At 42.0% G+C, this 14,446-nt stretch overlaps 1 protein-coding gene across 1 annotated transcript in view; it reads right to left on the bottom strand.

Annotated features, from left to right (window-relative positions):
* The window catches only part of Ift56 (intraflagellar transport 56), a 48,288-nt gene that overhangs the window by 31,675 nt on the left and 2,167 nt on the right, over positions 1 to 14,446 (bottom strand). The window contains exons 3-6 of the mRNA XM_052173461.1: positions 12,825 to 12,917; positions 10,843 to 10,957; positions 8,604 to 8,653; positions 2,130 to 2,275 (exon numbers count right to left, since the gene is read on the bottom strand). Coding sequence (XP_052029421.1) covers positions 2,130 to 2,275; positions 8,604 to 8,653; positions 10,843 to 10,957; positions 12,825 to 12,917 — 404 coding nt within the window. The remainder of the gene's footprint in view (positions 1 to 2,129; positions 2,276 to 8,603; positions 8,654 to 10,842; positions 10,958 to 12,824; positions 12,918 to 14,446) is intronic.

Below are 14,446 nucleotides of genomic sequence, written 5' to 3'. Positions count from 1 at the left end.
TTTCTCTCTCTCTCTCTCTCTCTCTCTCTCTCTCTCTCTCACACACACACACACACACATGCACACATACATACACATATTGTCATAAAATGTAAGCTCTCAGCTACCCCTCCCCATGCTCCCCACGATACAGTGGCCATAGAATCACCCTGTAACTATAACTAACCCCTGAAACTGTAATTAAGCATCAAATTAAATGCTTTTATAAGTTGCCTTGGTCATGGTGTCTCTTCAGAGCAATAGAACAGTAGCTAAGACACCAGAAGAGGAAGCTTCTAGCTCAATTCCAGCTAGATTTCTCTGTATCTTGCAACAAAAATATGTGGACTCTTCAATATTGCAACATCTAATCCTAGTAGATAACCAAAAGCAATGGCAAAAGCCTGGTTTGTTCAGGTGTCTTTAGGGCTTTCCTGGTTAACAATTCGCAGGGATGTAACCCACATTTGGAACTGGGATTTTCATTTAATAACATATGTTTGTACCCACATGTATGCCTTGTGCCATGAAGGCCATAAGAGAGCATCTTCTGCCTCCTAAGAAGTGAGATTGGAGTAGTGTGCTGCATGACCAGGCTTAAATAATACATTCTTTTGTTGATATTTTATAAATTAGCATTAATTTTTAAAGATAGCATCAAGTGGAGGGATGGGGTTGCCATCCCACAGCCAAAAACTCTGACTCAGAATTGTTCTTGACTGAAAGAACTGCAGGGATGGAACTGGAGAGGAGCCTGAGGAAAAAAAGGTCCAGTGACAAGCCCAAAGTGGGATCCAGCTCAGGGGAGGCACCAAGGCCTGACACTATTACTGAGGCTATGGAGAGTTCACAAAAGGGGACCTATTATGACCGCCCTCCAAAACACCCAACAAGCAGCTGAAAGAGTCAGATGCAGATATTTGCACCTAATCAATGGACAGAAGCTGCTGACCCCTGTGGTTGAATTAGGGAAATGTTGGATGAAGCTGAGGAGGAGAGTAACCCCATAGGAAGACCAGCAGTTTCAACTAACCTGAACCCCCAAGATCTCTCAGACACTGAGCCACCAACCAGGCAGCATACACCTGCTACCTATGACATGAGGCCCCTGCAACATATACAGCAGAGGATTGCCGGGTCTGAACTCAATCAGAGAAGATGCACATAACTCTCACGAGACTTGGGGCCCCAGGGAGTGGGAAAGTCTGGTAGGGTGGGAGGGCGGAAGCGGGAACATCCTCTTGGAAATGGGGGGCAGTGTGGAGGGAGGAGGTGTGGGATGTGGAACAGTCAGAGGGTAGACTGGGAGGGGGATAAAGTCTGGACTGTAAAAATATTTTAAAGAACAACAAAAAAAGGTAGCATACAAAGTAACAGGTTTTATGGTATTCTCATACATATGAATCCTAATATTTCATTCTAACCAGTTGTCCCCCCTCCTCTAAGGCCATAACTTGTCAAAAATTTAAATACACACACACACACACACAGTGATCAGTAAACAGGTCAGTATATAAATTTTACGGGAAATTGGAGTCATTTAAAGGCTCCTTACAAAGGAGGGATGCTCATGAAAAGGTAGAGGAGAGGCCAATCATGATGGCACTCCTTTAATCTCAGTACTCTGGAGGCAGGGGCGGGAGAAGCTCTGTAAATTCAAGGTCGACATGATCTACATAAGAGGTCCAGGACAGACACAGTGTAAGAACCTGTCTCAAACACAAAGGAGCTGGAGGGGTGGCTCAGTGGTTACACAGAGGGGCTGGAGAGGTGGCTCCTCTCCAGAGAACCCAGGTTCAATTCGTAATACCCACATGGCAGCTCACAACTATATGCAACTCCAGTTCTAAGGAAAGTGATGCCTTCTTTTGGCCTCCACAGAAACCAGGCACACATTTGCTGCACATGCATGCAGGAGAACACCTATACATAAAATAAGAAAACAAGAGCAAAAACAACAAAGAAGAAGGGTAGAGAAAGTCCGCTGTAAACAATATACAAAGCGTTCTTAGCCTCATCAGATCATCAGTGAGACAGATTGAATACATGCTGGTACTAGGTCCAAAGGACACCAGGTTCTAAGCCAAACTGAGAACAAAGAAAACTAATAAAATGGCAGAGATTTCAAGTGGTCAAGAAAGAGCACAGACCTGTTGTCCAGCAGTATCCGCTTGTATATATCAATAGCTTCTTGGTAATGGGATCGCATGTAGTGGATTGAGGCCAAACTAAGCTGGTCTTCCTTGATATCCTGAAGATTCTGATGAAAGTTCATTAATTTCTTCTCATCATTAAACTACGATTGTGAGAAAAGACAGGCAGAGATTCACATTCATGTGAGAGAGAATCACAGGCAATGGAGGCCTGCACGCCTCTCTGGCCACTGTATCCCTGTTTGCTCCATCTCTTAGCTCCTTATCTTTTTGGTCCTGCTGTAGAGAAAAATGACATCATCTCTGGAGTCAGAGCCTTGGTAACAGAAAGGCTGCACATTACAACTACGAGTTATTACTTGTATCTCCATCCTATTCATTCTTCTCCTTATGTTTTCTTTTCTCTTTCCTTTTTTCTTTATTCCTTCCTTCCTTTCTTCCTATTTCTTTGCCCTCACTCCTTGACAGTTCTTTCCCATTCTTTTGTATTGCTTTTTCTTCAGTAAATAGCATGTAATCAAAATGTATTTGTCATCATGTAACTTCATAAACACAATTTTAAATGTTCTAACCTCAGATTTTTCATCTTCTCTTCAGTTATTATCTGTGGCTGTTGCTTTTGACTGTCAGAATGCAACCTTCATGCGTGTTTTATTAGAAGATAGCTATAAATAGCAACCGCCTTTGTTTACATGCAATCAGACTGACAGTTTGTGTGTGTAACTCATGGACTATATATTTGTGTATGTAACTCATAACTGCACAGACTATCCACTCCTTCCTGGTGCTTCAGCCCTTTTATTTTTAAAAAGGATTTATTTACATTACTTTTATGTGTGTAGGTGTTTCCCAGCATATACGCAGATGCATTTAATGCCCATGGAGGACAAAAGAAGGCATTGAGTCCTCTAGAACTAGAGTTACAGACTGTTGTGAGCTATCATGTGGGTGCTGGAAACCAAACTCGGGTCCTCTGCAACAGTGCTCTTAACAGCTCTATCATCTTTCCAGACTCCTTAAATATTTCTGTTAAAGAACCTGATTTAAAACCCAAAGACTAAAAGAGAACTGTTCTCACTAGGTGTGCTTAGTCCCCAGTTTGAGAAAGATTAGGAGGTGTGACCTTATTGGAGCAGCTGCAACCTTGGAATAGCTGTGTCCCTGGAGGTGAATTCAGAGGTTTCACACTCCGAAGCCAGGCCCAGTTTTTCTCTCTCTCTGCCTGCTGCCACTGACCAAGACATAAAACTCTCAGCTATGGTTCAAGTACCATGCCTGCCTGCTTCCTGCCATGATGATCATAGATTAACTTTCTGAAACTTCAAACAAGCAACCTAAAACATGCTTTTTTTTTAAATTTTTTATTTATTTATTTTTTTATGAGTTCCCTTTAGCCAGGAGGTGGTTTAATTCCAGCACTTGGAAGGCAGAAGCCGGGGACCTCTGTGTTCAAGGCCAGCCTGGTCTACAAAGTGAGTTCCAAGACAGCCAGGGCTATACAAAGAAACCCTGTCTCAGGGGAAAACAAAACAAAACAAAAACAAAAACAACAAAAAAGATGCTATCTAAGATTGCCAGATAAAAGCACCACTTGAACCATTTTAAAGAAGCATCTAAACACCTGGAATAACTTTTCTTTTTCTTTTTTCTTTTGTGGGGGTTTGGATTTGGTTTTCTCGAAACAGGGTTTCTCTGTATACCCCTGGCTGTCCTGGAACTCTCTCTGTAGACCAGGCTGGCCTCGAACTCAGAAATTCGCCTGCCTCTGCCTCCCAGAGTGCTGGGATTACAGGCGTGTGCCACCACTGCCCGACTGGGCTAACTCTTAATGTGATATATGAACAAACATCATGATTTTCATTTCAATATGAGGGCTTTGTTTTCTGCCTTAATCAATAACCCAGAGCCCCTTTATAGACAAATTTGGGTAGTAACCAGTGTTAATAGGAATACTCAAAAACCAAAGAAATAATTGTTAACCTCATCCTGCAGATTATCCTACATACAAAACAACAAAGAAAACACAATAAAACAATAACTGTCCTCTTGTAAAGGTCCTAGGCTAGAGTAATAACTAAGATAAGACACTTAAAAATATTAACAATTCGTCTTAGTCGTTGTTCTATTGCTATGATGACACACAAAAGCCAAGGACAGCTCTTGTCAAAGAAAGCATTTAACTGGGGGCCTGCTTACAGTTTCAGAGTCGTGCTCCATTCTAAGCATGGCACAGAGAATAGTGGCATGCGGGCAGATGCTGGAGAAGCAGCTGAGAGCTGTAACAGTCCATCCGGGCAGAGAAAGTCTGGGCTTCGCATGGGCCTTTGAACCTCAAAGCCCACTCCCCACTTCCTCCAAAAAGGCCATGCGTACTCCAACACCTCGTAATCCCTCTCACATATCATCACTCCCTGATGACCAAGCATTCAAATATATGAGCCTGTGGAGGACATTCTTATTCAAACCACCGAACAGCACATACAGACAAATAGTTTTAATACCTTTATTCTAGACTCAAGTATAAGCACAATTTATTAACAAATTTCCTGACTAACTTGGGAAAACACATAAGACTCTGTCATATCCTTACCTTATTTTTAGCTTGCTTCCTTGTTTGTCTTTTAGACATTGTTGAAATGCTATAAGTTATTAATTATAACTTCATACCATTTTCCTTTTGATTTATTCCATCACTGGATTTTTTTTCTCTAAACTGTTCTCTTTTGTTTTGCCAGAGCATCAGCATGTAACTACCAGTGTGTCCTCAGTACAGTCCATGGGGTAGTAATACAAACTCGATTGTCTTTGTATACTGATAATACAAGGGAGAATCTTAATAAAGTAAGATGATGTATGCTTATACCCAGACAAAGTGTGTTCATTTCTCCAAGATTTCTATAGTCAATAAGATGTGAAAGTTTACTTTAAATCACAGTCCTCAGGCACCTCTTTGTGGAAGAAGGCCCTGCTGTTTTGAGCACCAATTTTAGGGTTGAGTGTAATAATATGTTGCATAATATATTGTCTATGTGGTTTGATCTACCATTTAGTGATACCTCCCAGAATCTCCCTGAATAATGACCCTCTAAACCCACAGCTCTTCTTATCAAACTTTAACCATGTAGCCACACTATAAAGACACTGTCTCCCTGGAGAAGCCACACTTGTCTTACAGGGTGTGGACTTTGTGCTTGTGTTGGAGCTCTCTCTCATCTGTCTCTGTCTTTGTCTGTCTCTCATCTCTCTCTCTCTCTCTCTCATATCTCTCTCTCTCTCTCTCTCTCTCTCTCTCTCTCTCTCTCTCTCTCTCTCTCTCCACCTTTGTCTCTGCAATCAATAGATCCAGTGTTGCCTCAAAAAGGAAAAAGGATGTTTCCAAAATAAATAAATAAATCCTGAAGCTGACCTACAGTTTGATCAATGGTACACTACAAATATGTGTGTATTTGTGAATGTGTGTGCGCATTTGTACCCAAGTTTTTGTGATACAGGAGAACAAAGACGTCTGGGCCTCCTGCATCCAGACAAAAGCTCCATCCATCACCAAATATGTCCTCGTTGTTCTCTTGAACCCCAGCTGGCCTAGAACTCCCTCTGTAGACCATACTACCTCAAGCTTGTGGCAGGCCTGCTCTCCATTCCAGGGTGGCAGGCCTGTGCTGCTGAGGCGGGCGGAGTCCTTACATCTGAACGTGAAAGGCAAACAGGTGGTTGCAAGTCCTAAGTGACAAAGCCTGGCCTGCCTACAGAGCTTGTGATTGGCCCTCACTTTCTCTTTTTTAGACTGGACTTTGTTTAATTCGGAACATAGGAAAATAAAGTTTCCTTCCTTCCTTCCTCTCTCCCTCCCTCCCTCCTTTCCTCCTTCCCTCCCTCCCTCTCCCTTCCTTCCTTCCTTTCTTTCTGAGACAGGGCTTCTCTGTGTAGCCCTGGATGTTCCTGAACTTGCTCTGTAGGAGGCCCACCTGCCTCTACCTCCTGGTTGCTGAGATTAAAGGTGTATGCCATCACCACACGGCAAGTTAATCTTTCTTTAGGTCTGAAAATTGGAAAACATCCAAATGAGCAACAAAGGGAAATGGTGGGTGAACTGTGGCCCGTCTGTCTATTAGAAATGTAATGACAGTGAATGAGGTCCAGGCTAACATTCTGCACAGCGCCCAGCTAAAACCACTGAGGAGGACCTCTCAGCATCAGTCAACATGTTACATGAGAAACATTCAGTTCCCAAGAGAATCTAGAGATCAAATGTGTGTATGACACACCCTATTTTTTTTAAGACAATTGGGAAACTATTTTAGAAAGATTTCACAGCCCAAGAACTATCATTTACCTCTTCTGTAGACTACTTGTGACATAAAAAAAGATAATATATTTTTGAACAGAAAATCTGGACATAAAACAATACATATATAAATAGTGTGATCCTACATAGTGGCCACCACCCTTTGTAACTCTAGCCCCAGAGGATCTAACACCCTCTTCTGGCCTCCTTGGGTACTAGATGGTACATAGGCATACATGCAGGCAAAACACCCATACACATAGAATTAAATAGTAATAGTAATAATAATAAATAATAATAGAAAAAGGTCTAGAAGAGAACAGGAAATGTTGATTATTGTGTGTATGTATATCTTTTTAAAAAAAATATTTCTAGGGACTAGAGAGATGGCTCAGAAGTTGAGAGCACTGACTACTCTTCCAGAGGTCCTGAGTTCAATTCCCAACAACACGGTGGCTCACAATCATCTGTAACGAGACTTGGCTCCCTCTCTGGCATGCACATATATGCAGGCAGAACACTGTATATAATAAATAAATGCTAAAAAAAAACTTTTTCTAAAAGAATATAATGAAAATATCTTATTTTTGTAACAATAAGAAAACACAAAGTATTTCTTGAAATCAAATCAAAGACTTCCATTTCTAATAATAGTAGATTTGCAGGGAACATAGTCCTTTTGCTAAGAACAAGTAAATGTTTGAAACCTATTAGAAATCTATATGGAGGCATTAAAGTTACAAACTTTGAAGATCCGTGACACTAAGATTCCCAAAGAAATGGGAAGGACGGATGTAAGGCACTGACCGAGGTAAGGCCAGCAGCACTCATCTGCTAAGGACTCTGGCTAGTTCTTAATGGGTGACTGAATTGCCAAACACTAAGAACAGTTTGTGGGAGCCATATGGGCTTTATCGACAGACATTAGAGGCTGTCAGTGAGGAGTCCTGGAGGGTCCTAGCAAGGGGAGCAAAGTGGAAATTCACCTGCTCTCAGAACAGCTGGGACCAGCTTTAAATGGCTGATACTGCTGGCAGCGGCCAGACCACTGGTTCCTGTCTCATATGCCTGCCAGACACAAAAGTAAATCCTCTGTGCAAGTTGGCAAACTATCTAGAACCTCAAATTATCTTCATATTATTTTCATCTATAGTAGCCAGAATTCAACGTGATATGATCAGGCATACAAGAAATAGGAGCATTAGACCAAAAATCAGCTGTTAGGAAAAAAAAAAAAAAAAAACCTCTGAGAATTCTTAGACCTAGGTTTTAAAATAGCATCCATCAATATGCACTGCAATTAAGAAATTTTAGTAAAAATTTTAAAATGTTAAAATTAAAATATAAATTCTGGAAAAGACCCCAACTGAAATGAAGAACTAAGCACAGGATGGATTTAATACGTGACTAGACATGGCTGCAAAGCAATCAGTAAGAGATCTCCTCAAAAAATAGAGAAAAATACAAGTGTTTACCTGTGACACAAGGAAACAGTTTGTGAAGGTACATATTATTGAAGTCCTACAAGGAATGAACAACAACAAAACAAAAAAGAAACCCTCACAACTAAAACACCTTCAATTCGTAAAGAACATAAGCTATAGTGACCTCTAAAGTACTATTAAAAGTATGTATAACACTAGGCTAACAAAGGGCAAACGTGAAATTTTTAAAAATCGATACAAAAAGGATACAAGAAAAAAAAAGATGGAATTTTGATCATCTGGGACAAATAAAGAAACAGAACAGCCAGAGGGCAATTACAGGCCTGCATGTGGCGGCGTGGCCTGTAACCCCGCAGTTGGGAGGCTATGGCAGGAAGCTCATGGGTTTATGGTCAGCCTGAGCTATGCAGCAAGATTTAGGCCAGCCTGTACAACATAGCAAGATCATGTCTCAGAAGCCAAGAGCTCTGGGTACAGCTCAGTGGCAGAGTGCATGCGTAACGTGCACAAGGCTCTGGGCTTCATTCTGAACACTGTGAGATAACAACAATTATGTTGTGAAAATTCCAAATGCAACAAATATATTTTTATATGATACTTGTTTGTGACTTAATTAGCTTTCTGTAAAACAATTTAGCAACATTAACAGAAATTTCCAGTTAAGTATTTCCACTGCTACTGGCAAAGGGAAGAGAGAAAAATGTTTTTAAAGCAAGAAATGTGGAAAGAGAACATCATTACCTTGTGAGCCAGATGGAACAGCAGGCGGTTTTGGAGCCGGCTTTTTGGAGCTGGGGAAAAAAAAAACACATGTTGTTTGAGAAGCAAGGGTTTTTAAAATAACAACTATCAATATGCACTGAAATTAGGCTGGAGAGATGACTTGGTGGTTAAGAGCACTTGCTGTTCTTGCCGAGGACCCAGATTCAGTTCCAAGTTCACTCACACATTTACAACTGTTTGTAACTCCAGTTCCAGGCGATCTGGCGCCCTCTTCTGGCCTCCGAGGGAGCATGCAGGCAAAGCACTCACATAAAATAAAAAATCTTGGAGAAAAAAAATTCAATAGTCTAAGAAACTTAGTCCCTGAACGGAATAAGACGTGTCTCAGGTGGACTGCCCCAATCCTGACCTAGCTGTGTGTGTCTACTAGAATAAACAGTCTGGTCGCCACCTGCAGGAGCTGCAGATGAGGGAGAGGGAGCTGTTCTCAGGTCCTGCTCTCCACTCCGACTACTGCCCTGGTAGTGCTATGATGTCCCACAGTACAGCAGTCCTCATGCAAAGTGTGCTCTGCCTCTGTGCTGTGCATATGCTGAGCTGATCCAGACATCGTAAGGGTTTATCAACCACATTTTGCTGTTCACCCCAGGGATCTTTCTCAATCCCTCCTGAACTCCCCATCTCCGGAATTATACTCTCACATATTATAATCTCACCCCAGGGATCTTTCTCAATCCCTCCTGAACTCCCCATCTCTCCGAATTATACTCCGGAAGCTCCCACTGTATCCCTGGGAGCTTCTACTGCAGCAATGAGGCATCGGAGAAAAAGGCTAAACCCTTCAAGTTCCAGTCTTGTTTGTAGTCTTGTCAAATTTCTAATTCTGGACAACCGAGTCTATCTCTCTTTTACAGAACAATATCATACTTCAAAGCATAAAGAAATGAAAAATGTATGTAAGGAAATGAAGGTGGCTACTGTGAGCGTCCTTCATGTGCCTATCAACTGTCAGTGCACACTTTTAGAAACAAGAGAGAGATGCCGGGCAGTGGTGGCGCACGCCTGTAATCTCAGCACTCTGGGAGGCAGAGGAAGACGGATTTCTGAATTTGAGGTCAGCCTGGTCTACAGAGTGAGTTCCAGGACAGCCAGGGCTACACAGAGAAACCCTGTCTCGAAAAAACCAAAGAAAGAAAGAAAGAAAGAAAGAAAGAAAGAAAGAAAGAAAGAAAGAAAGAAAGAAAGAAAGAAAGAAAGAAAGAAAAGAAAGAAAGAAAGAAAGAAAGAAAAAGAAAAGAAAGAAACAAGAGACAGCGCCCTAAGGGACCTGGTGATTGATTACATTTGGAAAGATTACACTAGTGTATATGAAAAAAGTGGGGTACAAATTAAGTGTGGTTTTAAGTTCCCCATTTTCCTTGAAAGTAATAAATATAAATTTTATCCTGAAAATCATTTTCCCTAACAATTTCTTTTGGTGGTGGTGGGAACAAGGTCTCTCTGTGTAGCCCTGACTGTCCTGGGACTCACTCTGTAGACCAGGCTGGCCCACCTGCCTCTGGTTGCAGAGTGCTAAGACTAAAGGCATGTGCCACCACATCCAGCTTCCTTACAATGTCTTAATCAACATTTCCTTACCCAATTTCTGTACATTTCCTTAAGTTTCATCTGATTTACATTCTAATTCTCTTTCATCTTTTTTCCATGTCCTTTCTTTACTTACAAGTTTGCTAACAATTCTTCTTTGGTGACTCTGACAAGCTTAAAAGATGGGGAGTCCGGCAGACTCCTCGGGTGGGGACCCTGCGGCTGGTTACGGGCTTCTCACTGCGAGCAACAGGCCCCGGAGCAGAGCAGCTTGAGCAAACGTTCTAACACTGCTCACCTGAAGGCCGCCCGTGGCACCTCTGAAAGCCGCCTTGCCCCATCTTATCCCAGCAAGGGACTAACTTTCCTATCTATTGAAGTTACTTTTCAGCTCTCATGTCTGAGGCTTAGTTCTGTAGTAGAGTACTTATCCAACAAGCATTCAGCCTTGGACTAAGCCTCCAGCACCCAGAAAAAAAAAATACAAAGACTGTAAGACTGGATTTAAAAATAAAGTTTCAACTGTAAATTGAAGTATTTATAAAGACACACACTTTAAAAGCAAAGATAAAAATAGGTACAAAGCAAAGACTAATCCTAAGAGGGAGTAGGAATTACAACAATGGACAAACCATTAGGCCAACAATGATATATAAAAAGCCCATTTTACCTTTAAACCCAGCAGCTTCTGCTTGTTTATACATCCCGAGAAAAAAGTAGGTGCAGGCCAGGTTCACCCACACCTCGGGGTTGCAGTTCTCCTCTTTCGTTGCATTTTCGTATTCCTGCAACAGACATGTACTGATGGCCATGCTTGACTGCAAAGCCGGCATCCATGCTCTATGATGAGAGGTCTCTCTCATAGGGCAGCTCACACTCTGGGGTCCTACATCCCCTCAGCCATTATCTACCAGAAGAGGCTACACTCATGAGTGACTCTACCCAGACAGGCCTGGTACACTGAATTTACACTTTGTTTCTTGTACATAATATTTACACTTTGTATTTTTCTCATTTTTAAAATGTCTTAGAAACCTTCAGAAATTAAAACAACTGAAATACATTTTGTTAACTCGAAAAGACATACAGATGGGGCTTCTGGAGAGATGGCTAAGAACACTGTCTGCTCTCGTGGAGGATCCAGGTTCGATTCTCAGCACCCACATGACCGCTTACAATCATCTGTAACTCCAGTTCCAAAAGACCCAATGTCCTCTTGGTCTCCACAGGTAACAGGTATGAACCTGGTTGACATACACACATTCAGGCAAAACACTCATCCCCATACACCTCAAATCAATCAATCAATAAATAAATATAAAAATCATTTTTAAATGTCTGTGAAACACAGAGGGATAGCTCAATGGTAGAACGTACAGCTGACATGTGCCAGACCCTGAGTCCAGTCTCAGGCGAGTGTTAACAGGTTACAGAGTCTCATTAGCATACACTAGAAAGGAAGGGCAAGGAAGCTACAGACTCATATGCCAGACCGTACACAGTCTTTCTCCTTTTCATAAAGTTATGTGTGGATTGTCTTTAAAATCATTTTATAATACTAACTTACATTATACATAAATGATACTATCAAATGTATTAAATACTCAAACAGTATATCAGAGTCCTATACCTGGTCATCATTTGTGGGTTTTACGAAAGTATTTTACTTTATATATTATATTGCAAAGTGAGAAGTTGAGCAGAAAACTTCTCTACAAATATTTGCCTTTCTTTCCTTCCTTCCTTCCTTCCTTCCTTCCTTCCTTCCTTCCTTCCTTCCTTCCTTTCTTTCTTTCTTTCTTTCTGACTTTTTGGCAGAGTCTCTCTTTGTAGAACTAACTGTCCTGGAACTCAGTATCCTGACCTCAGAGTGAGGTCACTCTGTAGACCAGGCTGGCCTCAGATTCAGAGATCTGCCTGCCTCTGCCTCCCATGTGCTAGGGTTAAACGTGTGCACTACCACTACCTGGCTGTCCCATTATTTTTTAAAATTATCTTACAAACTAGCACACTTCCTAGAGCATTTTCATGGATAGGCTTAACTGACCCTCCCCACCTGTCTTCCTTTAGCCATCTTCTGACTCCTCACCCCCAAACATTCCCACCCACACATATTTCCTCCTCCACTTTCATACTGAAGCAGAATAAGGTAGAAAAGACCAATTATTAGACACTGATATATTGACTGGTTTAGTGATTTATGTAACTCACTGCTTGGACTACCTATGTGCCAGCATAACTTTCTTGCACAGCTGAAATCACCAGTTGTTGCCCTTAACAACTTGTTGCCTGCCACTGACTGTCATTGCAGCTTCTGGCTTGCCTGTAGCACTTCATGGTTTTAGACTGTGAAATGAGAATACAAACTGGACATGGGGCTGAAACCCTTCAGGAGCTGTCCTGGCTTCAGTCCACCAGTGACAGCTCTTCTCTTCCACCCTTGCTGGTATCAGAGTGCTTATTCCAAAAAGACTTCTATGCAATATTCCACGTGTTCAGTTACCCTCCCCATCCCTCTCTGAATCAGTAGGTTTAGAAGGGTCAGTGGATGCCTGAATGGGATAATTTCTTTCTTTTTATATTGTTTGGCTGCTACCATGAGTATATACCATGTCGTGGCCTTGTAAACCCGGGTTGGGTTTCCCCACTCACCTCCAAAGCTCTCTTGTAGTCGCCCAGGTGGAAAGCACAGTATCCGATCCATAAGTTAGTGTCGTCTTCCTGCTCCCCAACATGGCGTTTGAACTTCACATTACAATTTCATGAAAAAATACAAAAAAGATTTTATTAATGAAGGCTTTGGGGCATTTTGGTTTGTTTTGGTTTGGTTTTGTAAAGGTATGAGTTGCTGATAAACAAGCAGAATGCTCATCGAGGCTGGACAAACAATCTGCAACTCAATTATGCCAGCACCGACAGGAGTCGGCGCAGTCACGCAGTCACGTGTTAGTTGGCAAACAACTCCATTTTTCTCCCGCACATTCTGGATTTGTTTTTCTGTGTTTGCTAGCACCTTACTCCAGAAATATGTAAATTATCTAATAACTCTGGATAATGCCCAAAAACTATATAAAACATTTAAAGCCAAATAACCAAAGGTCAGAGGTCAAGCAATGATTCTAAGAGCCCACAGCAACTCCCTGTGGTAATGGGACTTAAATTCGTGTCTGCCTTCAAAGTCCAGGCTCCCACCACTGGGCTCTGCTGTGTCCAATCTCACACACCCATCTTATTCTGTTAGTGCATTATTGGAGAGAAGAAAGGGTTTACTGGGCTGGAGAGACGGCTCAGCAGTTGGTTAAGAGCACTGACTGCTCTTCTAGAGGTCAATTCCCAGCAACCACATAGTGGTTCACAACCATCTGTAATGGGATCTGATGCCCTCTTCTGTGCTGTGTCTGAAGATAGTGACAGTGTACTTACATAAAATAATTAAGTCTTTAAAACAAAACAAAACAGCCGGGTGGTGGTGGCACACGCCTATAATCCCAGCACTCTGGTAGGCAGAGGCAGGCAGATTTCTGAGTTCGAGGTCAGCCTGGTCTACAGAGTGAGTTCCAGGACAGCCAGGGCTATACAGAGAAACCCTGTCTCGAAAAACCAAATCCAAAAAACCAAAAACAAACAAACAAACAAACAAAAACCCAAAAAACCAAAACCAAAACCAAAATCAAAACCAAAACCAAAAAAAAAAAAAAAAAAAAAAACCTGAGGGAGCTGGTCTAAGTCCTTAGCTGCATGTGGCGGTGCACACTCTTAATCCAAGCACTCAGGAGGCAGGAGCAGATGAATCTTATGAGTACAAGACCTGCCTGGTCTACATAGTGAATTCAAGGCCTGCTTAAACAGACATCTTGTCTCAAAGAAACCAAACCAAAACACAGGCTTCTTTGGTTGTCAAGTGAGTTCCTCATACAGAGGTAATAGTGTACAGAACTGCAAGCAGGCCAGGCTTCAAGTACCTGCCTTGCTTCAGTACGAATGGCAACCTGGAATTACAGGCCAAATAAACCCTCCCCTCCCCTCTGCGTTTTGTTTGTTTGTTTGTTCTCTTTTGGTTATCTTTGTCTCCATCTTTAACCGGTCCTGTGCTTTGACTTGTAATTCGCTGTATGTAAGCACTTGCTGCTCCAGGAGGAGCTCAGCTCATAAGGCAGCTCACGACTTTATGTGCTCCAGGTCTAGGGCGCCCAGCTCTTCCAGCCCCTGCGGGCACCTGCATTGGACATACCTGCAGGCAGACACGAACTAGACATAATTTTTTTAATGTTTTA

Source organism: Apodemus sylvaticus, chromosome 2 (genome assembly GCF_947179515.1).
Source record: "Apodemus sylvaticus chromosome 2, mApoSyl1.1, whole genome shotgun sequence".
Classification (NCBI taxonomy): Eukaryota; Metazoa; Chordata; class Mammalia; order Rodentia; family Muridae; genus Apodemus; species Apodemus sylvaticus.
The sequence above is the reverse complement of the archived record's forward strand: the minus strand, read 5'-3'. Positions and strand labels throughout refer to the sequence as shown.